Source organism: Tupaia chinensis, unplaced genomic scaffold, assembly GCF_000334495.1.
Source record: "Tupaia chinensis unplaced genomic scaffold, TupChi_1.0 Scaffold000168_1, whole genome shotgun sequence".
NCBI lineage: Eukaryota > Metazoa > Chordata > Mammalia > Scandentia > Tupaiidae > Tupaia > Tupaia belangeri.
Genome location: NW_006159643.1, coordinates 1,258,834 through 1,286,427, shown reverse-complemented (window position 1 = coordinate 1,286,427; position 27,594 = coordinate 1,258,834). Strand labels below are relative to the sequence as shown.

At 40.0% G+C, this 27,594-nt stretch overlaps 1 protein-coding gene across 2 annotated transcripts in view; it reads left to right on the top strand.

Annotated features, from left to right (window-relative positions):
- Positions 1–27,594, top strand: part of PTPRB (protein tyrosine phosphatase receptor type B) — a 148,300-nt gene that overhangs the window by 37,191 nt on the left and 83,515 nt on the right. Inside the window, exons 1-6 of one of the 2 annotated variants that reach the window (XM_006146180.2) lie at positions 2,375–2,428; positions 2,839–3,112; positions 20,682–20,960; positions 22,490–22,747; positions 24,225–24,488; positions 27,287–27,556. In XM_006146180.2, coding sequence (XP_006146242.1) covers positions 2,375–2,428; positions 2,839–3,112; positions 20,682–20,960; positions 22,490–22,747; positions 24,225–24,488; positions 27,287–27,556 — 1,399 coding nt within the window. Of the gene's footprint in view, positions 1–2,374; positions 2,429–2,838; positions 3,113–20,681; positions 20,961–22,489; positions 22,748–24,224; positions 24,489–27,286; positions 27,557–27,594 lie in introns of those variants that run through there. The other variant, XM_006146179.2, reaches the window with a different exon arrangement.

The following is a 27,594-nucleotide window of genomic DNA, read 5'->3' as shown; positions in this document are numbered from 1 at the left end:
TCCCCCCTCCCTTTATCTCTCCTTGTCTTTCTGTCTCTCTCTGGCAAGTACATTCACCCTCTGATAATTAAAAGAAAAAATAGAATAAGTATTTAATTATTCCAGTTTACAGTTGAGGAAGCCAGATTGTTTTCTGAATATAGCAAGATAAGAAAAAATAATGCTAAAATGGAATAAAGCTGAAAAAAGACTTCCACAAAGGTTAAGGCCAGCAGAGCCTGTAATAAGGTTTACAACTTCTTTTTTTTTGGAGAGGTTTTTGCCATAGGGCATGTGTGCTTGCCAGAAAGACAGGGAGAAAAAGATAGATAGAAAGCGAGAAATTACTCCCCAGAGGGGATGGCCACGCCGCAATCCCTTCTCCTCCATTCTCCCCTGGGGATCTTGAGCACATACGCACACGTGTCCAGTGTGAGTTTAAGCCACCGGGTCCAGGATGTGAACTGCAGTCGGCTACATGGGAGTTCAGCGACATAGCCATTATGCTAACTGCTGGTCCCATAAGGTTTACAACTTCTAATGAAGGGAGAGGGCTGTCTCTATGAAGCTGAAAGGTATACAAAGCTGCGCAAAACCACTGAACTTGGAAGCAAAATGCAGAGTTAAGATTCTTTAGTATAAGTGACCTGAGCAGAGAGAAATAGGAAAGATGCTGTTTTCCCAGAAATATCAATTGTTTCAATATCAACATTTCTTTTGAGTATTTGCTACCTTGATAAGGAGATTTGAGGTCTCTGGCCTAGCTGCAGGTTAAAGGATCAGGGAACAAAGTAGGAGAGTGGTAGAGGGGAAGAGTGTAGGAAGGGGAACTTGGGGAAAAATGGAGAAGTAAGATATTTGTGGGACACAGATATGGTTTGCTGCCTGTTAATGATGTCGTGTGTGGTATTCTCAACTCACCTGGTGTGTGGCATATATCATGTTGGGTAAAATCTCTTTACAATCTAAATGATGTGTAGCGATCGAATGTATAAATAATAATAAAAATAAATAAATTTCAAAAAGAAAAGGATCATGGAATCCCTGAAAGGGAGGACATTTTATTTTTAATTAAGAGGTTTTTTTAAAAGTATTTTCAAAAAGAAGCAATTTTCACTTTTTCTATTTTTCGTCCTAGTAGATATGGTAGATTGAGTGGTCAATAACATAGTTTTATTTGAGAAGGAGGCAAATAAGTCATACTTCCCATTCATTTGAAAATTAAAATATGGAAACTCATCTCTTTTAGCAGTTGCTAGGGATGACACTGCCCTCCTCAAAAGCAATGATAAATTATAACTGTTGCTGCAATATTTTGTTATTATCATCTGTATACAATGAAATATTTTTGTTTTTCGGTTATTGGGACCTTTCCTAAAACCCGTTTTCAGGTACCTATCATTCAGGTACTGATTCAGTTGTTAAAGGGTATACAGTTAATGACGAAAAGTGAGTAAATGCCATTTCTTTGTAAACATGTAGGGAGCTGAGCCATCGACACTATTTCCCACAAACAAGAAATAAATCGTTGTATTGGTTGGATAACTGTGGATAAAATGGCTTTCCTGGTTAAGGATGAAACTGCCTTGCTGCGGGTTGAACAAAGGATGGTTAAATTTGATGCCGATTAGCACTGTCTGCATAGGGTTTAGGAGGACATGAGAAAGGGGAAAGTGGATGGGGAGGGAGTTGACATTGTCAAGTGACAACCACAGGCTCCTTTGCAGGTCTTTCTTGCTAGTGCTAAGGGGATGCGCGCTGGGACAAATAAATGCTTAGAGGTGAGAAGGGCAAAAGCACGCTAATAAAAGGAAAGAGTGTAGGCGACCTAGGGAAATGTGCTGCGGTCAAGTTTAATCCTGGGAAAAGAGGCCCCGGAGAAAGCAGAGGAGGAAGATAGGAAGGAAGATAGGGAGGGGAGACGCTGGGCGTGGAGGGAGGAAGGGGCGGGCGTGGGGGCTTGGAAAGTGAGAGGGAGCGAGCAGTAATTATGGCTAAGCCCGCCGGACCGAAGACCACAGGGAGGGCAAAAGTGAAAGTCGAAGAGGAGGAGGGGCAGAAGCGGGAGGACCCGGACGAGACCCCGGGCTGGGGAGGTGGCGGGGGGTGCCGCGAGCGCCGCTGGGTCCGCTCGGGCGCTCTTGGCAGCCTCAGGCGGGGGCTCCTCGGGGCTCCCTCCCTGGCGGCTGAGCGCCATGCTGAGCCATGGAGCTGCGCTAGCCTTGTGGATAGCTCTGAGCCTGCTGCAGGTGAGTGACCCATCAGGGGGTGGGGACTGATGCATCCCCTCCAGGCCGAGAACCAAACTCCCACTCCGCTTTCCGGTCTCCCGGGTTGCGCTTTGGAGGCAGAGGTGGCAAATTTCCTTCTCTCCCTTGAGAAGAACAGCCCTCCCATGCTGAGCCATGGAGCTGCGCTAGCCTTGTGGATAGCTCTGAGCCTGCTGCAGGTGAGTGACCCATCAGGGGGTGGGGACTGATGCATCCCCTCCAGGCCGAGAACCAAACTCCCACTCCGCTTTCCGGTCTCCCGGGTTGCGCTTTGGAGGCAGAGGTGGCAAATTTCCTTCTCTCCCTTGAGAAGAACAGCCCTCTTCTGAGCCTAGAGCCAGACTGACAGTTCATCCTGCTCTCCTGTCAAAGGCAGCAAGCCACCTCTTTGCTTCAGCGTTCCTGAGGGAGAACAGCAAGAGGAAAGTTGCCATAGCCTCTCCAGAGGGTCTATTGTCAGCTGGAGGGCAAAGGGACAAGGGGACTGTGGGATAGGGGTGAGTAGGGGCGGCTTGGGGAGCTTGCTGCCAGTTGGTCTCTGGACAGTCCAGACTGCGAGTTCTAACTGTTGTCTCTGGTTCCTTTGCAGACCAGCCTGGCAGAGCCAGTGAGGTGTAACTTCACCCTGACGGAGTCCAGAGTCTCCAGTCAGTCCGCGTGGATCCAGTGGAGAACTCTGGGGTCACCCTGTAACTTTAGCATCATCTATAGCAGTGACACCTCGGACGTGGTGTGGTGCCAGCCCATTCGGATAGACAACACCACCTATGGATGTAACCCCCAGGATTTGCAAGCGGGCACTGTCTATAACTTCAGGATTCTTTCCCTGGATGGAGAAGAGAAAACGGTCGTCTTGCAAACAGGTAAAGGTGGCAGGTGCAGGTGGACAGCCATGCCACTGCAGGCTGGGCCCTGCCTTTTCAAGCTGCTATCAGCGACATATTCCAGATATACAAAAAAAAAAAAAAAAAAAAAGAAGTTAAAAAATCTGTGAAAAACATTGACAGAAATGTTTGGTCACCCCAGAACTTGCGAGTAACAGTTTGACTTTTAGATTGCCTCAGTACTAAAAGCAGTGGACCCTCCGCTGAAAGGAGTGAGAGGAGGGAAGGATTGAGGGTGCAGCAAAAAGAAACCCTGGGCTGGGGAGAGAAGTTGTTAAAGTAACACAGTTTGAGCTTCCAACTCACTGAATTGTCAAACTCTGGAATAATTTTAAGTGAACGTTCTTAAAATGAATAATGGAAGTGCAGTGATTAGGGATAATATGCCTTTCCTCAGTTGAGCTTTATTTTTTAGAACCCAGGTATAAAATCTTCAAAACAGAATCAGGAAATATTAGAAAAGTCCTTTGAAATCAAGGTGTGAATGTTATTTTCTATTTGTTGAATAATTAAGGTAACATAATCTTGAAGATTCTCCTTTGGTTACTTGTACCTCCAGTCAATTATTTTCCTTGCACTTTAGGAGAATCTTTCTATGTGGGCATAATTTATCTTCCTTGCTTCCGTTTTCTTTGCCATGAAATGACAGTGTCAGACTAGGTCCTTCAGGTCCCAGTTCTTACCAAGTGCCAAACACTTAGGTAGGCGCTGTCATGTGTATTACCTCATTTAATCCTCCCAGCCATTCTCAGATGTGCGTCAATTATTTTCCTTGCACTTTAGGAGAATCTTTCTATGTGGGCATAATTTATCTTCCTTGCTTCCGTTTTCTTTGCCATGAAATGACAGTGTCAGACTAGGTCCTTCAGGTCCCAGTTCTTACCAAGTGCCAAACACTTAGGTAGGCGCTGTCATGTGTATTACCTCATTTAATCCTCCCAGCCATTCTCAGATGTGCACTAAATTCTTGTGTATTACCTCATTTAATCCTCCCAGCCACTCTCAGATTTACACTAAATTCTCTGAAACTGTGATGTTTTATTACTTCATTAGTCTCTACCATTACCTCTATTTATTGCAATAGTGAACTCTTACATTCACCCAGGAAGTCAGCTTAAGTGAAAAAATCTGCAAGTTATATTTAGAAATGTGTCATCTTTACTATTCTTTCACATGTCAACCTGAAAAAAAGATCATGTCTTTAGCTACAATTCTGTAGAGGTGTGAGACCTTGCAGTTGAGAGAGCAGTTACAGCAAGTTCAGGAAATTTAATGAAGCTCATGTAATAAGTCAACCATCGTCAATGCTCTTGTCTCTTCAAAGAAAAATTCAGAATGCCCAGGTACATCATTTGACCAATTTTAGATGAAACTTTTAGATAATTTCTGAGATTTTCAGAAAATGGTTGAAAAGAGAAATCACTTGTTAAGAATCTGTAAATTTTTTATATGAAATAGAATAGAGACTGAAATTAACCATATAATTAGGACATCTTACTCAAGTTTAAGCAGCTAGGCTTTTAGTCATAATGGTGTTAGTCTTTTGGTATTTGAGAAAGTTCTGTGAATACTCATATTGCTAATATTATGGAATTTACAACAGAACTTATATTTGGAAAGGTATCTGACCAACTAGTAGTGTGTATGTTCAGTGAGGCAGAGCAAATTGTAAAAATAGGTGAGTTTTCAGAAGTTTGTCAGTGAAAAGAGAAGAACCTTAATAAGCCAGAATATAGTCATTTAACCCAGAGGGTTTAGTTATGGAAAAGTGATAATGAAAAAGGACTCAATGTGATTGTTATTAATAGTTAGAATAGGCTTTGTGTTTAATTTTGCAGGGATGTGTTTCAAGTCCAGAAGCATTTGTGAAATGTAAAAAACAAAAATTGCATTTTATTGACTATGTTAAGTGAAACAAGACTTTTACAACATCCATGATGTGTTAGCATTCAAGATTCTCACCATTTTTCTTAAGTAGGAACTTTTGACACTACAGACCACAAATTTCATAAACTTCATGATAAATATGATGAAAATTATATGTGATGTTTGTGAAAATGATAGTTTTTCCACACTTATTTTCATGTTGGCATAACCATTTTTAAGAGTCTTTATATTTTTACATGAATAAAAATAACATTTTTATTTAAATATTTTTAATTAAGATTTTTAAAAAATTATTTCGGGAGAATTTTTTAGTTGCTTGTTATTAATTTATTTATTTTCCAGTAGTGCTTTCTGTATTTTAAGATATATAAATTCTTCATTTAGTAAAAACAACCAAACAAAAAGTCTTATTAGTATTCCTCTGTATTGGTTGCTAAGCTATGGAAGTGAGTTCCATAAATCATATTTTACTGCTTTTAAAGCACCAACCAGTAAAGTATAACCTGAGACAAATCATCAAACTGAAAATGAGCATGTTTCTCTTATCCCATTTTGCCTGTCTTATTGATATAGAATAAAATAGAATGAGAACAAGACATAATTTGGATAGAGATATAGTAGTTGCTTAAGAAAATCTCTGTATCATTCCAAGTGTGATTAGTCTGATTGTTTTTTCTGATGAATTGTCTAAAATAGCCAGTTACTTGGGTGTCATATAGACATGACTTCAAGAATAAATTTTTTTAATTAAATGAGTAATATTTCAGCAATGATTTCTGCTCCAGATTTACCATCATAATAAAAAAAAAAGATATGTAGATTCAAATTCAGTTCAGCAATCAATTATTGAGCATGATACTACAGGGAACTATGTCATTATTGTGATGGGTGAGCTTCTAAAGATGACAGGAAGGTCTCTGCCCATCCACTCTCATGTAGACTGAGAGAAAGTTAGAAGGAACGTGTAAGACTTTACTACATTTTCCCTGGATGATAATTTTGCCCTGCCTTGTGTATACCATGCTCTCATCTCCATAAAGGAGAAGGAATTGAAATTCTCAGGCTTATTTAGTCATTAAGCAATCAATGCAACAAGAATAGTGTGCACGTGCATGCCCAAGGTCTCAAGAGGAGAATGAAGGAGAGAGGATTGCCACATGACCAACCCCCCTGGGGAGTGATTTCTCACTTTCCCTCTTGCTCTCTTGCTCTGTCTCTCTTTCTCTCTCCTGACCTCATGCACCCGATAGCAAAAACTAAAAAAAAAAAAGTTTAAATTCTTGAAAGTCATATTATTTAGTTGTGAATTCATTAGAAATGAATGAACATACTAGATGTTGAATAACCTAGCACTTCTGAAAGACTGCCTCCTCAGGCCCTAGAGCAGCGACCATAAACTAGTAACCTCTAGGGATGCCTAAATGTCTAAATCATAGCTATGCTTTGTTTGGTTTATGTAGTGCTTGTGAAAAATGCAGACTGTTTCACCAGCATTAAAAATGAAAATTTCACATAAAAACCCAGTCTTTGGATTCTCTGAAAACACTGGAAGATTGGCGGGACTGTCTTCCTAGAGCTTTCTAGACTTGAGTCATGGCTTTTCTTTTTAGGTACCAATTCACTGGAATATCACATCATTTATTTCCATACCTGAATGCTTTCTAAGGACAATTGAACTTGTGACTTCTTTAAAGTTTTCATTTAGAAATTTGGGGGATATTTATTTATACAACAATAAGGTTTCTAGTACCTAAAATGGCACCTAATACATGGTAGGTATTTAATAGATGAACAGATGGATGTGGATAGATATGGATGGATGTGGATGGTACCAACAGAAAGGGAGAAATTAATCATGAAAAAATGAAATGAAATGAATATTTTAGTGGAAGAATATACATATACTAAAAAATGATCTATCTATTCTCTTTGGGTGATGGGAAAGATATGGCGCCCAGGGAAGCAGGGTAGAGGTAGAGAAAGAATATTTTACCTGCAGAAAGAATATTTCAGTGGTATTCACCATCTCAGTCAGTTTCAGCAACTTATTATTAGCCTATGAAAAAAGGCCAAAAAAAAAATCAAGTAATTGTAGGTATTTTAATAAGGCTAATTCCTTTCTTTTTAATAAAAAAAAGTACATTGCAGGGACTTTAATTATCAAATCACTATGTCAGCTATTAATTTTCACTTCAGAATGTTGCTTATTGTATTAGTTTGTCAGGGCTGCCATAATAGAGTATCACAGGCTGGGTGGCTGAAACAACAGAAATTTATTTTCTCATAATCCTGTAGGCTTAAAGTCTACAGTCAAGGTGTCTACAGGTTTGGTTCCATGTTGGAGCCCTCTCTCTTCGAATGGCAAATGGTCACCTTCCTGCTGTGTGCTCACATGGCCATCCTTCTGCCTATATTGTCTGTGTGCTAATCTCTTCTTAGAAGAACACCAGTCGGGGCCAGCAGATGGTGTAATGGTTACATTGCTGGACTCCCACGTGGTGAACTGTGGTTCAGTCCCAGACTTAATGGCTTGAAAATCACTCCAGGCACATGTGCATGCATGCCCAAAATCCTGGGAGGAGAAAGGATTGTGGTATCACCATTCACCCCTAGGAAGTGATCTCTCTCTCACCAGCAAGTGCACGCACCTTAAGGCAAAACCCTCTTTAAAAAAAAAAAAAGATTGAATGTATGGAAGAAAATGAAATGAAAAAATAATTAATTAACTAAAAAAATAAAAATAAAAATAATAAAATTTTAAAAAAGGAACACCAGTCAAATATTGGCTTAGGGCCCGCTTCAATGACCCCCCTTTTAACTTGACAACTCTTTACAAGCCCTATCTCCAAATATAGTCACAATCTGAGGTACTGGGATTGAGAACTTCAGCACATGAATTTGGTAGAAACAGGAGTCAGCCTATAACATTTAGAGATACGATTCAGCCTATAACACTTACCAAACTTTGAACATTAGCCATTATTTGTCCATAATATCTATAAATTAGTTGCACCCAAGTCTTTTGCAGAGTTTGTTTTAAAAACATTTTCCAGGTTTCTACCTCATGTGGAATAAACTGGAATTCAGAACAAATGGATCTGGGGGAATCTACATTTTAAACAAATAGTGAAGTGAATCGATGCACACTGAGGTTCAAGAGCTGGCATAATTTGTTTTATTATTTATTGGCATTAAGATTTTGATACCATTCCTCTTTATTTGTAGTTAACTCTATAACACATGGGAATATTTATTGTTTTTCCTAGCAAGAGAAAATTCTCTGATATCTGTTTTGTGCTTTTAGAGCATATAACAGTATTTAGTTGATTATAGTACAAAATAAATATTACAGTAACCATATACTGTTTCATTTTATCCTCATGACAACCTTGTGGAGGGGATATTATGAAGGGGCAGCTTGCATAGTGGTTAAAAAAAACTATTCCTTTGGGACCAGCAGATGGTGTAATGATTGCATCCCTGGACTCCCATATAGTCAACTGCGGTGCAAGTCTCAGACCTGGAAGCTTAAGACTCATGCCAGACACGTGTGTGTGTGTGTGCCCAAAATCCCAAGAGAAGATTGGAGGAGAAGGGACTGCCCTGTGGCCATTCCCCCAGTGGGTACTTTCTCTCTTTCTGTCTCTCACTCCTTGGCCAGCACACATACTCTATTGCAAAAGTCTCTAAAAAGAAAAGAAAAATGACTCCTAGCCAGCAGGGGGAGTGGAAGTTAAGGTGCTGGATTTCCACAGGGCCAGCCACAGTTTCAGCCCCAGATCTAGTAGCTTGAAAGTCACTTCATGCATGTATGCCTGCTTGCCACAGAAGAAGAGCAGAGGAGAAGGGATTGCAGTGTGGCCATCCCCTCACTGGGTGATTTCTATTTCTCACTTTCCCTCTCTTTGTCTCTCCAGTGAGTGCATGCAACCTATGTCAAAAAACCTAAAAAAAGAAAAAGAAAAAGAAAGAAAAAAGAAAGAAAGGAAGGAAGGAAGGAAGGAAGGAAGGAAGGAAGGAAGGAAGGAAGGAAGGAAAGAAGGAAGGAAAGTGGTTCTGGAATTAATTCACTTTGATATTTGTTTAATGTATAGATTCCCCCAGCTCCATTGTTTCTAAATCCTAGATCATTTTGTGTGGAGTAGAAACCAGGAATACAGTTTTGTAACAAGCTCTGAAAGAGATTCTGATGCAAGAATTGAGTTCTGAAGGCAGGCTGCCTCCCTCACTTTGGACAAGTCCCATAACCTCTCCAGGACTATTTCTTAGTCTGTTAGTTGGGGATAATAATAATAAAAATGCCTACTTCATTGGGCTGTTATGAGGCTTTAATTGATTCATACATAAATTCTAGAGCAGAGAATAGTGTTTCCCACTTACTAAGTGTTTCATAAGTTTACTCCATTTTCAGGTTGGAGATGAGACTGATTTTCACAAGAACTGACAGTTTTCACAAGAACTAACAGTTTTCACAGTTTCACACAGCCAACAGTTGATAAGCCAGAACTTGAACCCTGGTTTATTGGATCCAACTTCAATATTCTGTCCACTATTGCCTAAAGAATATTATTTTAGGGACCAGCAGTTGTAATGGCTATGTTGCTGGACTCCCATATAGTCGACCGCAGTTCGCGTCCCGGACCTGGTGGCTTAAACTCACGCCGGGCGCGTGTGCGTGCGTGCCTAAGATCCTGAGAAGAGAATGGAGGAAAAGGGATTGCAGCATGGCCATTCCCCCTGGGGGGTGATTTCTCGCTTTCTGTCTCTCTGTCTCTCTCTCTCATTCTGGTGAGCACATGCGCTCTATAGGAAAAATATCTCAAAAAAAGGAATATTGTTTTAATGTTAGTATTAGTAATTTCAAATTACCACATGATATTTTGTTATTTTCTTCATTTGAAAGATTTGTTTTATTTTATTTATCATTATTATTACTATTATTTAATTTGCCATAGGTAAATGCATGTGAGTTAGAGAAAGCAGGCTGCCAGGTCTGGAACTCAAACCATGGTTTGAGACTCCCATGTGGGAGTCCAGCACCTTAACCACTATACCACTTGGTGGCCCTGATATTTTGTTATTTTCAAGTCAACTTTTAAAGAGGACAAAATGTATTACAAAACATTTTATTTATTTTTTAAAGTTTTTTTCTTCCATGGTTAAGAGAAAGAAACAGAGACAGAGACAGAGAGACATTTCCGACAGGGTCCTCGCACTGCTGTCCACCTCTAGCCTCAGCCAGTCCTAGATCATGTGCAGTGGACACCTGTCATGTTCAGGAAGGCCTTGGATGTGAACCCAGCCTCAAAAAGTGTTGGCATTACAACTATGCCACTGTCTGGCTCCCCAAATATTTTAAATCTGCTTACCCTACATAAGGATGAAATAATCACAAAAAAGTTTACATGTGAAATTATAAGCCACTGTTGCTTTTTGGTTGTGTTGAACTTTTGGTGATGACTTCAGTATTCAACAATATACAGTCAGGAATCTGAAGGTCAGTTAGGAAATGAACCAACCCAATTCTCTGAAATTGATCTTCCTTGGTGTGCTGAGGAAGATTCCTGGATTAACCTGACTTCTGTTGGTGGGCATGGCATTCTACACAGTCAAGAAGAAAAAAAATTAATTTATTCAGATAGAATGAGGAAAAAAACTGTTTTACCTTCCATTCCCAGATACCAATTTGTTGAACTCCTTCTGAAGGATAAAGGATAATGCTGGTAACTTCCCAACCTTGTAGGCGAAATCAAGCCCACTTCACACGCGTAAATATAGATATATGAAGATGCAGATATGCTCCCTAGCATATAAAATATAAATTAAATTAATATGGTAGGTATACATATAGGTTTCTAGGGTTTTTGCAATTCTGTCTTTTCATGGCAAAAGAAAACACATGAAAAAGTAAAAAGACTAGTTTAATAAATGACTATATACTCATCACCTACTTTAATAATTAATTTAATTAATTTATTTATGGCAAATCTTCTCATCTATACCCCCACCCACTTTGCTGCCCCATATTATTATTTTTTTTATTGATATTTTTTTTTTGGAGAGGTTTTTGCTATAGGGCACATGCGCTCTCCAGACAGACAGAGAGAGAGACATAGAGACAGAAAGTGAGAAATCACCCCCCAGGGGGAATGGCCACGCCGCAATCCCTTCTCCTCCATTCTCCTCTTGGGATCTTGGGCACACACACACACGCGCCCGGCGTGAGTTTTAAGCCACCAGGTCCAGGACGCGAACCACGGTCGACTACGTGGGAGTCCAGCGACATAGCCATTACGCTAACTGTCGGTTCCCGCTGCCCCATATTATTTTGATACAATCTAAGTCATCATTTGTTTTTATTTATAAATATTTCAGTCTGACTCTCTGGAAGATAAAGTTTTTTGTTTATTTATTTTTATCTTTTCAGTTTTTTGCTCCAAGGCATGTGTGCCCCACAAAAAGAGACAAACAGAGAGGAAAGGTGAGATGTCACCCCCAGGGGTGATGGTCATGCCAATTCCTTCACCTCCATTCTCCTCTCGGGATTTTGGGCATGCACGCACATGTACCTAATGTGTTTTCCAAGCCAGTTGGGCCAGGATTCAGCCCATGTAGTTGGCCATGTGGAATCCAGAGTTAACCACCAGGCCAGCTGCTGGCCCCAATAAAGTTTTTTAAATATAACCACAATATAATTATAATACCTAACATTAGCAATACTTCCTTATCATCTATATGTCTAGGTTTAGAAGTATGCATCAAGTGATACCTTGTGAATTTCTACATAAGAGAGTTTGGGGGCTGCAACTGATTAGAAAAGAGGTCAAGAGAGTTCTCTTGTATTGCATCTATGTGGCACCTCAGCTTATATTGAGAGAGCCTCCATTGTTCATATCAGAGGTGGAGTGGGATGGCTGCAGGCTATTGTGGGAGGAGAGTGCAGTAGTTTCTGTAAGTTGTCTGAATACCCTTAGCACTGACGGGGTTCCCTAATCATAGAAGGGAATTTTCCATTCTTTAGTTTAAACTTCTCTCCCACTCTGCAATATCTTTTCTTCTCCCTGATTTTCAAGTCCTACTTGACCTTCCAAAGCTATTGAAGTTCACCTCCTTCATGAAGTTCACTTCTTTCATGATGCTCACCTGTAAGACCTCAGCCATCTGACAACATTCTCCATTTTAGGGGTCTTCAAAATTACATAGAAAATACTTATCATGGGGCCAGCCAGTGGCACAGTGATTAAGTACTGGATCCCACGTGGCTAACAGTGCAATTCGAGTCCCAGACCCGGGAGCCTGAAAAACATGCCCAGCACGTGTACATGTGTACCCAAAATCCTAAAAAGAGAGAGAAATGGAGGAAGAGGCATTGCAGTATGACCATTTCCCATGATGGGTGCTTTCTCACTTTGTCCCCCACATCAACCATCCGGCAAGCACATGTACCCCCTAGCAAAAAATTAGGGGGAAAAACGAAAATATATAGTATGAAAAAACGATGATTTTTTAAATTTGAACCAAAACTCATACTTTAATTCCTTTCTTCCATGAACTTTTTGAATTCCTCTCATGTTTAACACTGATGTTGGCCTGTAATACTGCTAACAGCAAGAGTAGCAGTAACACTCATATCAACTGCCATTTACTGAGTCCCCTCCATTTGCCAGGGCTGCACTTAACATTCCGTGTCTATTACCTCCTAATACTTACCACTCCATGAAGGAGGTAGCATTAGTCCCATCTTACAGGTGAGGAAATTGAGAATTAAGGAATTTGCACAACCTCTCTGAAGCTACCCTTGTGTTAAGTGATAGTAATGAGAATTGAACCAAGGACCATGACATCAAAATTGGCCACCCTGATCATTCATCACTCTATTGACCCTTTTCACATGTCTTCACTCCCTGAGTAGAGAGATTGTCAGAGTGCTAGCCTCTGTCTATTTACCTACCTAGTGCTTAATGTGATGACCAGCAAAATAATGAGGCAGTCTGCGCTGTTGTTACTGATAATGCAAATGATGGTTAAAACTGCTTTAATTTCCCCTTTGGGGTTGTTAAAGCACTGGAACTCCCTTAATGCTTACCTTTGGCATCGAGTGAATAAAGATGTTCAGTCTAATGCACAGCAACCTGAGGTATTGGCATATGTGTCATTTTCAAAGTCAGAAAACCGACTCTTGTCAAGAAACAGCAATAACAAAGGAAAGGAGATTACTGCTCTAGAAGTGTATTTAGTGAACTGAAAGTTGTGACCAGTTCCTTTTCTATTTTCTTTTTCTTTTCATTTTCAAAAACCTGCACCAAGGGATGATTCGGGCTTTTGCTTTATCCCCACCCTAATTTCTATGGGGGAAGAAATCTCAATTATTTTATATTAATAGTTCATCTTTGTCCCATTTTACATAAAGTGCTACATAAATGCGGCTTCCAGTCAAACCTCTTAACCACCCTGCGCTTTTTTTTTTTTTTTAACCACTCTGCTTTGAACCATAGTGATGTATTCAATTTCTATATCAATTTCTGGAATAATACAGAAATTGGCTTTAAAATTATTAAAAAGATCTCTTGGACTGGAGTGAGACAGTGAGAAATATGAGGTTGGGAATGGGGGGATATCCAGTTTGAAAAGACCTTTCATGTCTATTAAGAAACTTAGACTTGGGACCAGCAGGTGGTGTAATGGTTATGATGTTGGACTCCCATGTGGTCAACCACAGTTTGAGTCCCAGACCCAGGGGCTTGAAACTCACACTGGGCACGTGTGCCCAAAATCCCAAGAGGAGAATGAAGGAGAAGTGATTGCGGCATGTCTATCCCCCTGGCGGGGAGGGATTTCTAGCTTTTTGTCTCTCTGTCTCTCTCTGTCTCTCCAGTAAGTGCACACTTCCTATAGCAAAAGTCTCTAAAAAAAAACCCAAAAACAAAAACAAAAAAAGAAGAAATTTAGACTATCCTGACATAGGAACTCAAGAAAAGTTTGTGACACTTCAAAGAAGACAAGGGGAGAGATGTACAAAGATGTTATTTGGCAATAGTGGAGGAAAAGACAGTAAACAAGGAAGATACCTGGAAAACTCTTGAAGTAACCCAGCACAAGATGGTGGGATCTCTAAGTAAGGGTAATAAAATTGAGGTGGGGAAGGAACAAGTAAGGAGAAAAAAAAAAAAAACATTACTTAAAATAGATCAAAAGAAAGTTAGTTGACACAGAATTAGGTTTAGCTGTCATTACTGTTGTAACTTATTTTGACTATACTATAATTTCCAAAGCATCAACTGAAAAATTCCTAAATTTGCTTGTCATTTTTTATATATGGGTATATTGGTTATCTGTTATTACCTCAATATGCACCTCTTGACCTCATTTCCAGTGCTAGGACAGCTGATGTGTGAGGGAAAGAACACATGTGTTAGAGCCAAGTATTAGAAGTTCAGCTTTGCCACCTGTTACCTGACTAACAGCAAGTCATTGACTGTCTTGGAGCTCCTTTTCCAACTGAGAAAGCTCATTGACTATTAGACCCTATGAAGACACAGTGTTGGTGCTATTATACTTTCTAGAAAATCATATGACATTAACTCTTATATTGTTGCACTTTTATTATAAGGTTAAATTTCTTTCCAAAATAAATGCAGTCATTTCAAATTCTAAACAGTCTAGAAATTTTTGTATCAATATATAGTAATGTTTTTAGAGGTTTCTGCCATAGGGTGCATGAGCTCACAGAAGAGAGAGACAGAAACAGTGAGAGAAAAAGTGAGAAATCACCCCAAGGGGGTATAACCACACCACGATCCCTTCATGCACATGTGCCCAGAATGATTTTCAAGCCACCAGGTCCTGGACTTGAACAGTGGTCAACCATGTTGGAGTTCAGACACTTAACCACTATGCTACCTGCCAACCCCAATAGTAATGTTTTTTGTTTGTTCATTTTGTTTTGTTTATAGGGTTTTTGCCATAGGGTGCATGCACTCACTGAAGAGACAGTGAGACAGAGGGAAAGTGAGAGATTACCCCCAGGAGTGCAATCCCTTCTCCTCTCAACAACTTTCAGGATTTGGGGCATGCACACACATGTACCCAGCATGATTTTCAAGCTGCCAGGTCTGGAGCTCAAACCACAATTGCCCATGTGGGAGTCCAGTACCTTAGCCATTATGCCACCTGCTAGCCTCAATAGTAATGTTTTAATGACCATGCTCTGGAAAAAAGATTAAGAAGTAAATACTACTTGAATTATAAATATGACATTATTCTTCTAAGTCACATTTTTTAAAAGAAAAGGAAAAAATTCATTTCACTTTAAGAATTTTGCCAACTTTGTCTATTCTATTCTCTTTGAGTACAGAAGAATTGGGTTAACATCAAGCCTACTACGGAAGTCTTGAGGCCTCCTAATGCTGCTAGGTGAATCAAGCATATTAGAAGAGTACTGCAAAACTTTGCATTTGACTTTCCATATTTCAGATCTGCCTCAAACTAAGAATGAGAAAGATGTCTTAAATTTATGGCTAATAATATAATGTGAAATATTGATCAAGAACAAAGTACTGATTTATGATTATTCACAGTTCTCATATTCAGTAATTCTTCACTGGTTACTATGTGTATGAGAGTGATGGGTGAAAAAGCCAAAGAACTGTATATGTACAAAAACGTGCATTGATATTTCTAGCCATCAATTATGTAAGTCAGATAGGGTGTTCTAATTAACTATAATCTGTCACATAATCAAAAGATTACAATTACATATTACACTTTCAAATAGCATTGAAACTCTGGGGAGAGCCTGTAGCCAAGTGGTTAAGGTGGCTGGATCCCATATGGTTGGCCAAACAGTTCAAGTCAAGTCCCAGACTTGAGTGTGTATGCGTGTATGCTTAAATCCTGAAAGAAGGGAGAGAAGGAGAAGGGATTGCATGCAGCATGATCATTCCCCATGGGGAGGTGCTTTTTTGCTTCCTCTCTCTCTCTCTTTTTTTTAAAAATTTTTTGGGAGAGATTTTTGCTATAGGGCATGTGTGCTTGCCAGAAAGACAGAGACAGAGAGACGGAAAGCAAGAAATCACACACACACACACACACCCCCTGGGGAATGGCCATGCCACAATCCCTTCTCCTCCATTCTCCTCTCAGGATCTTGGGAATGCACACACGCACTCCTGATGTGAGTTTAAGCCACTGGGTCCAGGACTCAAACCACAGGACTCAAACCACAGTCAACTACATGGGAGTCCAGTGACGTAGCCATTACACCATCTGCTTGGTCCTCTTTCTTCCTCTCTTTCTGTCTCTCTCCTTTAAATGTACATGCCCTCTGGCAAATTACAAAAAGAAATCCCTAGCTCTCACACATGAAGACACCTACATGTATGCACAACATGATGGAAACCCAGGTAAAACAGAGAGAGAAAGAGACAGAAAGATACACATGCACAGACACACACACATACATACAAATATATACACATACATATTGTACACACAGAGAAACACATACACACACATATATAAAATTAGCACCCCTGATTTAAGTATCATATTTGTATGTAATAAAATATTAAAAACATTTTGAATATAGCCGAGTTTTCATCAGGCCCTGGTTAAAAAGAAGTCTGAGAACTGTTCAATTCTGCAGCATGCCTAGCAATAGTGGCCAGCTGCCAGCTAAGAGCTTTATCACAGCGTAAATGGGGTTTAAGTGTTTGTTTCCAGTGTAGGTTCTCGCAGCCCAGGCACTTCCCAGCCTCATTGTTCCTTTGTTCTAGCGGATGTACAAAGGATTGACTGTTTTGTTTTCTGGCTCAGAGAGATTAGATAAAGTCTGCATTTCTGAACTTCACTCTCTAGGCACGCAACCTTAAAATTCATTTTCTGTAGCTGATATTTTACAGATTATCTGTGTTTAAGATACAGTGATCATAACGTATTCTTTAACCTCTGGCTTAGTCATAGATGTCAATGTCAGATTGGTCCCTTTAGAACTATCACTGAAAGCAGCTGTCCCTCTTGTCCTTGTTCTTCAAATGCCACTTCAGCAAAATTGCATCATCTCAGTTGGATACGACAGATTTGAGCTTGAGTTTCATAGGCTGTTAAACTTACATGTTAGTGAAGTCCCTTGTTATTACCAGGCAACAAGAAAACTTTCTTTTTCTTTAATTATTTTATTTAACTTTATTTATTTATTTAAATTTGACCAGAAAGGGACAGAGAAAGAGAGAGAGATAGAGAGACAGAGAAAGCTGCCAGGTCCAGGACTTCAACCGTGGTTGGCCAAGTGAGAGTCCAGAGCCCTTAACCACAATGCCACCTGCCAGCCTCAAGAAAACCTTCTGTGAAGAAAAGTTATTTATTTTCATTTTATTATGATATCATTAATTATAGGCTGTTATGTAGGATAGCAAAATTTAAATACTATTTCCCCCTTTTCCAAAACTACTGGGTTTTTTTGGGTTTTTTTGTTTGTTTGTTTGGTTTTTCTTTTGAGAACCTACAAATTAGAATCATATTGGGGGACCGGCAGGGGCATGGTGGTTGCAGCGCCAGTCTCCACATAGCCATCCATGGTTTAAGTCCTGGCCCTGGCAGCTTGCTTTCTCACTTTCTCTCTGTCTTTCTTTCCCTGTCTCTCTCTGGTAAAATTAAACAATAATGATGAATAAAACTAAATTTTAAAAAATCATGTTGGGGGAACCAGCAGTTAGCATAATGGCTATGTCGCTGGACTCCCACGTAGTCGACCGTGGTTTGTGTCCTGGACCCGGTGGCTTAAAACTCACGCCGGGCGCGTGTGCGTTCGTGCCCAAGATCCCGAGAGGAGAATGGAGGAGAAGGGATTGCGGCGTGACCATCCCCCCGGGGGGTGATTTCTCGCTTTCTGTCTCTATGTCTCTCTCTGTCTGTCTGGCGAGCGCACGCGCCCTATCGTGAAAAACCTCTCCAGAAAAAAAAAAAAAAAGGAAAAAAAAATCATGTTGGGAATTTTTAATTTTATCTGAAGACTTTTTTATGAAGAAGGCAATTAAGGCTATTAGTAGTTCCAAAATAACCTTTATTTGATGTTGCCTCCATGTTATCAGTGATTCAGAGGAAAAGATTTCTTATGATCAAGTAGAAAAAAAAATAAGTTTATATTACCGAGTTCCTATTGCCTGTAGTTTCCTCTATGCCTCATTACTTCTTAAATCCCCCTTGGCATATAGGGATTTTTATTATAACATCCCAGGCAGACGGGAAGATGGAGGCTTGGGAAGGCTAAGTAGCTTGTCCAAAGTCTCAGAATAAGCGATGGAACTGAGATTTGAATTTAGTTCTGTCTGACTCTCTACCACTATCTCACTGTTTTTGTGGCAATATTGTCTCCTGATTATAGGCATAATAATAATTGTTAGAGCTAACACTGAGTACTGACTGTCTACATGCCAGACACTGTTGTGTTTATTCTGTAATATTCAATTTGATTTTCATAACAAATCTGCTTAAAAGATAGTACTATAATCCGCATTGTAGAAGGAGGTTACAGAGTTGCACAAGCTAGGAAGTGGGAGAGTCAGATTCAAGCCCAGGCTGTCAGACTCCAGGCCTACACTGTTCAGGTGAACCAAAACACCGTGCTGGAGTATGAGCCATGCAACCTTGTCTTCCAAGCTCATCTGTGCTCTGGGCTTTGCACTGTCTGTGAATTGTCATAATTAATGCTGCCTCAGCTTACTTGTCAACTAACGTGTAATTTATTATGAATTGTTTGGCATAAATCATGGCAATAAACACAGAGACATTAGATTTCATAGGCTGTATTAAGCCTATGGTGTCTCTTAGTTACCCATGGATAGCCTTATGAGCTGTCTGTCCATAAATGCCTTTTGTGTATACAGTAAAGTTATCTTACTTCTTTTTGTATTTGCATTAATCACACACATACACTATCTAGGCCAACTGTGGTGGTGCAGCAATTGCACAACTCTCTGTGATGCTGAAGCCATAACGGAGGGTCCCAGATTCATGTCCTCAGGGATTTGTGCACAGCAGGGCACATGTGCATGTGCTGGTGATTCTGGCTGACTGAGGCTGTGTGTGGGGTGAATCAATGTGAAGACCCCATTGGTGAGAGACTACTCTTTCTCTCTGAAGAAATAAGTAAATAAACTTTAAAAAAAGACTTTTCTAATAAGGTCTAGAATTCTTTGCATTATCTTGCAAGAAAAATAGAGAGCTGGATGAAAACTGAGGTCTTGGGACCAGATGGTGGCCCAGCAGTAAAATGCAATGCTCTGTGAGGTTTTCCAAGTTCCCACCTGGAGATCTCTCTGAGTATGCCAGGCACACGCATGTCCGTGATCCAGAGTTGGCTAAAGCCGGGAGTGAACTGTGGCATGAAGACTCTGTTGGGGGTTCTCTCTTTCTTGCTCTCTCTGTCTCTCTCACTCATGGAAGAAATAAGTAAACTTAAAAAAAATAAAAAAACTGAGCTCTATAGTCATGCCACGAAGACATCGGTCAGATGTCTTAAAAATTAATCTCTTAGGGCCAGTAAGTAGCATAACAGTTAAGGTGCTGGACTCCCACATAGTCGACTGCAGTTCAAATTCCAGACCTAATGGCTTGAAACTCATGCTAGGCACATGTGCACACATGCCCAAAATCCCAAGAGGAGAATGGAGGAGAAGGGATGGCATCATGGTCATCCCACCAGGAGGGGATGATTCCTTACGTTCTCTCTCTCTGTATCTCTGTCTCTTGGGTGAGCACATGCACCCTATAGCAAAAATCTCCCTAAAAAAATTAACTTAATAAAAATCAATTTCTATCTTGATCTCACTCTCTAGACCAAGAACTGTGTAGGATTTCTGAAAATTTCTCATATGTGTCTTTCAAAAGTTTTCCTTTCAGTGTTCTGGGAGGGGACAGTCTGTTTCTTAGATTCTACTCTCCAGTGTACCGAAAGAATGACTGTTTACAAAATACCCTTTGACCTCGTTCCTAATCCAGAGATATGCTCTTCATCCTGTCTCAATGGGAGAGAGTCAACACAGGCAAAGCAAAACTTCTCAAACTCACTTTATGACGTTGAGAGTTCAAGTGAATAGCTGAGTACACAACTTCCCCATTCTCATATGCTTAGGGGGCCCTGGCAGATCCAAAGTTCCCCAAACTGAGATTTTAAAAATCTCGGGATAGGGGAAATCCCAGCTGCTGGGAGAATTTATTTTGGTAAGCAAACTTACCTTCGGCTCCTAATCAGATCTGTATTTTTTGCAATTGTCTAATTCCTAAAACAAAGTTACATATACTCAACACCAACAATTCATAACCTAGATAAATGTTTGGAGCACATTTCAAATTATTTCTTAATTATTTCTTAGTATCTATATTTCCTGTTGAGATCTTCAATATGCATCCAGGCACTGTCTGGATGTTTGTCAGTGTTTGAAAAATTTGCTAAATTTGCAAACCACATAAAATATAACCTTGCTTGGATATTCAAGGTCAGAGCTATCTGAACAACAGCAAAAAGGTGTTTTATTAGAAAAAGGAATTCCAATGACTAGTAGCTAAGTGGGGATTTTTGAAAAATGAAATGGTAGGTTTGGAAGTGAATTAAATGACAATTTTCAAGTCTTTAAGCTGTGTTTTCTTGGTTTTTGCCTTGCAGATCCTTTACCTCCTGCTAGGCTTGAAGTCAGTAAAGACAAAACTACTTCAACTAGTTTGCATGTTGGGTGGGCACCTTCTTCTGGAAAAGTCACCTGGTATGAAGTACAGTTATTCAATGATAATAACCAGAAGATACAGGAAGTTCAAGTTCAAGAAAGTGCTACATGGAATAAATATACTTTTTTTAACCTCACTGCTGGCAACAAATACAGTATTGCCATCACAGCTGTTTCTGGAAACAAGCATTCCTCTGTAGTTTATACCAATGGATCAACAGGTAAGACCAGTTTACGTGTAATTGAGTATTTAATAGTTTGTGATAATTTTGAAGGCATATATTATTCAAGGAAAGAGAGTGTGAATTTCCTTCTGATGAAGATAAAATTTTAATTAATTAGATTTTTAAAAGAAAGCTGTGTTGGGGCTAGCAGGTGGCATGGTGGTTAAGGTGCTGAACTCCCACATGGTCAACTATGGTTCAAGTCTGGACCTGGTAGCTTGCTTTTTCACTTTCCCTCACTGTCTCTCTGGTGAATTGGAAATAATAATAATATTAATAATAAATGAAAAATTCTTAGGAAAAAAGAAAGTTGTGTGATACAGTAGAAAAACGGGACTGAAAATAGAATGCTAACTTGCTGAGTGATTTCGTATAAGTCATGGAACTTCTCTGGAACTGGGTTTTCTTCTGTTTGAAATAGATGTTCAGGCTAGATGGTGGCGCAGTGATAATATAATGCTCTGCACTGCTGGACTCACATTGGAAGGTCCTGGGTTCATAGCCCAGGGACCCCCTTGGTATGTGTGCACGTGTCCATCATCTGGGCTGGCTGAAGCAGAGGGTGGATCATGACCTGAGTACTTTTGGGGGGGGTACCTAAAGGGTACTTTTCTCTCTCTCTCTCTCTCGCTCTCGCTCTCTCTCTCTCTGCCTCTCTCTTTCTCTGTCTTATAGAAGAAATCAATAAATAAACTTTAAAAAAGAAAGAACTAGATGCTCCCAATACTCCTTCCAACTAAAATCCTAGGCAACAAGATTGTGCCTCATTTTCGTAAGTCTGTCATAAAACTTATTTCTTAAATGCCTTCCTCCTTTGTGTATTCTTCCCATACCATCAAACAGTGATGTTTCCTAAATATTCTTATGTTTGAAACAAGTCTTTGCTTTCTTGATGTGATGAGAAAAAGTCTTCTAGTGCATCCACATATCATGGTATCCATAGCACATTCTACCTCCTTCTGTCACATTGTTCACTCTCCCCTCACTTTCTCTCTTGTTTTATCTTACTCTCTTCTTGTTTTCCATCTTCTATGATTTAGTTTTCCTTTTTCTTTTCTATTTGCTACTATGCCAGTCTTCCCCCATTGGTAAAAACTACCTCACTACCTGTGAAGTGGGAGAGATAGACAAGGAAACTCTAACATAGCTGAGTACTTTAAAGAGAGCATTAATCAGGGGTCAGTGGGTGGCATGGTGGTTGAGGCACTGGGCTCCCACATGGTTGTTCAAGTCCCAGACCTGCTGGCTTACTTTCTCACTTTCTCTCGCTCTCTCTTTGGTGGATGTACATGCTCAATAGCAAGTTAAATAATAATGATAATAAATTGAATTAAATAATTCTTTAAAAAAGAACATTAATTCAAGGTACCAGCAAAATTTCAAGCATGCTGTTATTCATTTTTGCTGTTATACAAGTTAAGATATACAGAGAAGCACAAATGAATGTGTGATTTCTAATTGAACATACCTATGTCTTCCATAAGGAAATTATGAATGACATTTACATGTGCATTTTATCCCATTAGTGCCATCTTCGGTGAAAGATATTAGTGTTTCTACAAAAACTAATTCTCTCGTGATTTCCTGGGCCCACGGTCCTGGGAATGTGGAACGATACCGCCTGATGCTAATGGATAGAGCGGTCCTAGTTCATAGCAGTGTCGTGGACAAACATGCTGCTTCCTTTGCTTTTCATGGGCTGACACCTGGTCACCTCTACAACCTCACTATTGTGACGGAGGCTGCAGGGCTGCAAAACTACCGATGGAAGCTAATCAGGACAGGTAAGTTCCTCTTAGCTAGCTGAACAAGAATAAAGCTCAAATCACAGAAATGTTTAATAGCTCGGGCTCATTAAGGCCCAGCTTCTCTCTTTAGTACTCCCATCACTTTGCTATCGATTCCTACTTCCTTCTCCTAAGCAGGCTTCTACTGCTTTTGTGGCGTCACTCATGGGAGCCAGGATGTTTTCTCAGTGCCATACATAGACCTACTCTCATACGCCAGCGATTTCCAAAAGGCTTTATCCAACAAAACATGTCCTGGGATCCAATGACACAGTGACTATTCTGGTAACCCAACCTGGACTGACAAACTCATCTGTGTCAAGCAGTAATGAATAACTCATAGATATGTACTTCCATTCATTCAGTATTTAATGAGTGTGAGTTACATACTTAGCATTGCTGACATGCAATGTCGAAGAGAGATCCAAATCTATGCCCTGATGGAACTCACATTCCAGTAGATTCAAATGCTTCTAGTGGGTCTAATGTGCTGATAAATTCCCTCTCTTGGTAGATCATCTACTTTTTTTAAATTGTCAAAGGGTGCATGCATTCATCAGAGAGAAAGAGAGACAGAGAGAGGGGAAAAGTCTATATATCTCTGATGTATGTTATGAAAATTATGTAACTATACAGATGTCTTTCTCATCAGCATCCTATAGCTCCAGAAATGCTCCTAGAGTAGTTTCTAAGGCACTACATATTTTAGAATTTCTCTTAAAAGTAGATAACTTAGGGCCAGCTCCATAACCTACTGCATAAAGGAGCCAGACCTCACACAGCCTACTGTAGTCCAGTGTTAGTCCTGGTGACTTGAAAATATGCTGGACACATGTGCGTACCACAAATCCTGACAAGATGGAGAAATGGAAAAGAAAGGATGGCAGCCTGACCATGCCCCATGGAGCCTAAGCCAGATCCGTATGGCCAACTGTGGTTTGAATCCTGGCCACAGTGGCTTGAAAAGCACACCAGGCACATGTGTACACATGCCCCAGTCCCAACAGGACGGAGAGATGGAGGACATGGGATTATGGCATGACCACGCTCCTTTGGGGGGGTACTCGCTCCCCCTTCTGTTTCCATCTTTCTGTGACAAGTGAACATGCCCTCTGGCAATTAAAAAAATGACATTCAGAACTGGAAAGGACCATGCTAGGTCTTTTGACCAAATCTCATTTGCTCATAAGGAGCACTGAGCCCAGCAAGACAGAAAGAACCGTCTAGTTTTTCAGCCGACTAATGCTGGAGTTTGAACTAGAATCCAGGCTCCTGACCTCCAAGATTGTGCCCTTACCGCTAGGCCGGCAGCCTTCCTCCTTTGGTTTTACAGTCTTATTTTTGCCTTTTAAAGTGTTGTTTTCATCTCAGTAAGGAGTGTGACTTACAGAAATTCAAATACAGGTCAAAATTTGGCCACAGGACTGGTAAGATATCCTGAGTAAAAGTCTCTTTTCCATTCTTTTCTAATTAGTACCCATGGAAGTGTCAAATCTGAAGGTGACAAATGAAGGCAGTACCAACTCTCTAAAAGCTAAGTGGCAAAGACCTCCTGGGAATGTGGATTCATACAACATTACTCTGTCTCACCAAGGGACTATTAAGGAATCAAGAATATTAGCACCTCAGGTTACTGAAATTCACTTTAAAGGCTTAGCCCCTGGACGACTTTATCAAATTACTATTAGCTGTATCTCGGGTGAACTATCTGCTCAGAAGATGGCAGTGGGAAGAACAGGTGAGTCATGGGCTCCAGATTATTTCTTTGTTGCCCAAATCACTCTCTGATCTGTCTTAGAACTGGGTACAAATGAGGGACCAGCAGTTAGCGTAATGGCTATGTCGCTGGACTCCCACGTAGCCGACCGCGGTTCGAGTCCTGGACCCGGTGGCTTAAAACTCACGCCGGGCACGTGTGCATGCGTGCCCAAGATCCCAAGAGGAGAATGGAGGAGTAGGGATTGCGACTAGGCCATCCCCCCCCGGGGGGGGTGATTTCTCGCTTTCTGTCTATCTCTGTCTGTCTGGCGAGCGCACGCTCCCTATAGCGAAAAAACTTCTCCAAAAAAAAGTATTAAAAAAAAAAAAGAAAAAAAAAAAAAGAACCAGGTACAAATGAGAAAGAAAACTCTTTTTCCAACCTGGGAAATAGGGTCTATATGACTAAGGGTGTAAGTAGGTCAAAGTCCAATATGCGAACTGAAGCAGAGGATTAATTGCATTCATTTGAATTGCTTAAGCATGATTACCGAATGATCTGCATATTGTCTCTGCTCTGTGCTTTTTTAAGTCAACTATATACGTAGCATAAACTTATTAGCATTGATACCAATGAATAAAACACTTCTGATCTATTCTTATAGGGATGATTAATTAGCATTTAACCATATTTTCCATAAATTATTTTATTAATGTATGTCCTTTAAAATGTTGCCAATGCCATACATGTGTAAAGTACTATTCCATGAGCTTTGGGCATTGTTAAAATGGAGAAGACATGCTACTTGCCTTTAAAGCAGGCTTCAGCAAACTAACTCTACAGCCAAATCTGGTCCAATGTCTATTTTTGTATAGACCCCAAGTTAATAGTAGTTTTTATATTTTTTAAGGATTATAAAAACAAGCAAAACACCAAAAATAATATAAGGCAGAAACCATACGTGACTTTAAAAGCCTGAAATATTTATGAGATTCTAACAGAAAAAGTTTCCTGACCCTTGATTTAAAGAGATTGCATTTTAACTAAATAGGTGCAGAATACAATAAACAACAATAAAAATAGTATACTTTAATATAGTCTTATATTCTTATTTCCAGGCATGGGAACTGACTAAACACGTTACACCCATTATTTCATTTAGTTCTTACAACAAAACTGTGGTAAATGTCCTTGTCCTCACCATCTCACAGATAATTCAGAGAGGTCAATTACTTGTCCACAGTCATCCAGCCAGTGCTAGATCTAGAATTCAAACCAGGCTATTTGATTTCAGAATCCATTCTCTATCCTAATAGAGATCTCAAGTAAGAGATATGTATCAGAGAGAAAAAGAACAAACTGTCTTTCAAAATATCAGTTAGAAACTTGGAGGAAATGACCTTTAAGTAAAACCTATAAAATGTGAAGTTTGGGGCAAATAAAGGGGGAAGAGAGGAAAGGGTATTTGGGGTGGAAGACACAAAGGCAGAAAAGCCCAAGAGACCTAAGGTCTGTAGGCATACTGCTGGAGGCATCATTTGAAAGAATAGGGAAGGAGAGAGAGTGGCTGCAGGGGGTAGTAAGAATTAAGACCAAAGGGCCAATAGGTGGCATAGTGGTTAAGGCACTGGGCTCCCACATGGTCGACCACGGTTCAAGTCCTAGACCTGGTGACTTGAAATTCACTCTGAGTGTGTGTGTGTGTGTGTGTGTGTGTGTGTGTGTGCATGTGTGTGCATGCCCAAAATCCCAAGAGGAGAATGGAGGAGAAGGGATTGTAGCATAACCATGCCTTCAAGGAACAATTTCTCACTTTCCATCTGTCTCTGTCTCTCCAGTGAGCACATACACGCTTTAGCAAAATAAGTAAATAAATAAATAGAATTAAGACTGGAAGGATACAGAGTCTGAACTTGAAGAATTACAAATGCAAGAAAAGGACATGACATTTTATTTCATTGTCCTTTATTTCATTGACATTAATGTGAAGAACTTGAATGTTTTCAAGCAAAATAATAATATGATCAGAGCTACGTATTTTACAAGATGATTAATCTTTTCAGCTGGAAAAGAAAGAGAGGAATGTTGGGTCTAGCAGGTGGCATGGTGGTTAAGGCACTGGACATTACCCCATGGCCGACCATGGTTTGAGTCCTGAACCTGGTGGCTTGTTTTCTCACTTTCCCTCTCTCTCTGTGTGTCTCTTTCTGGTCAAATTAAAATAAATGAATGAATAAACAAAATTAAATAAATAACTCTTTAAAAAAGAGAGAGAGAGAGAGTATTGTTTCATGATCACCACAGTTAGAATCAGTTCTAAAAGATGCCATGTCTGTCAATGTCACCATCACTAGAAGTCAGCATTGTCTCTAGGGCTGATATGCAGTTGATAAAAGCAGTGACTGGGACCAGCAGGTTATGTGGTGGTTAGGACGCTGGACACTCCCACATGGCCGACCACAGTTCGAGTCCTGGACCTGGTGGCTTGCTTTCTCATTCTTTCTTTCTCTCTCTCATATCAAATTAAAATAAATAAGGGAATAAATAAAATTAAATAAATAATTTTTTAAAAAGCAGTGATGATATCACTACATTATTAACAGTGTTACAGAAGATTACGTTACTTATATGTTACTAAAATTATTTTAGCATTCATTTTCTGAGTGTCTCATGTCTCCAAAATGAACAAATAACATCACCCACAGACATCAGGCGGGGATAGAAAATGTTGAAATTGCAGACATTGTGTCTCTCCTACACTGCTATGCATGAAAAATAAATTCATATCCTTACTTTTAGTTTTAATATTTTCTTTTTTACATCATTTCACTATGTAGTTCCAGACAAAGTTGGGAACCTGGAGGCAAACAACAATGGTTGGATGAGATCCCTCACAGTGAGCTGGTCGCCCCCTGCTGGAGACTGGGAACAGTATCGTGTCCTGCTCTTCAATGATTCTCTGCTGCTGCTCAACATCACTGTGGGAAAGGAGGAAACACACTATGTCATAGATGACGTGGGGCTCATACCGGGAAGACAGTATGAGATAGAAGTCATTGTTGAGAGTGGAAATCTTAAGAATTCTGAGCGTTGCCAAGGCAGAACAGGTAAGCAAATAATGAAGGGTTAATGTCTGATGTAACTT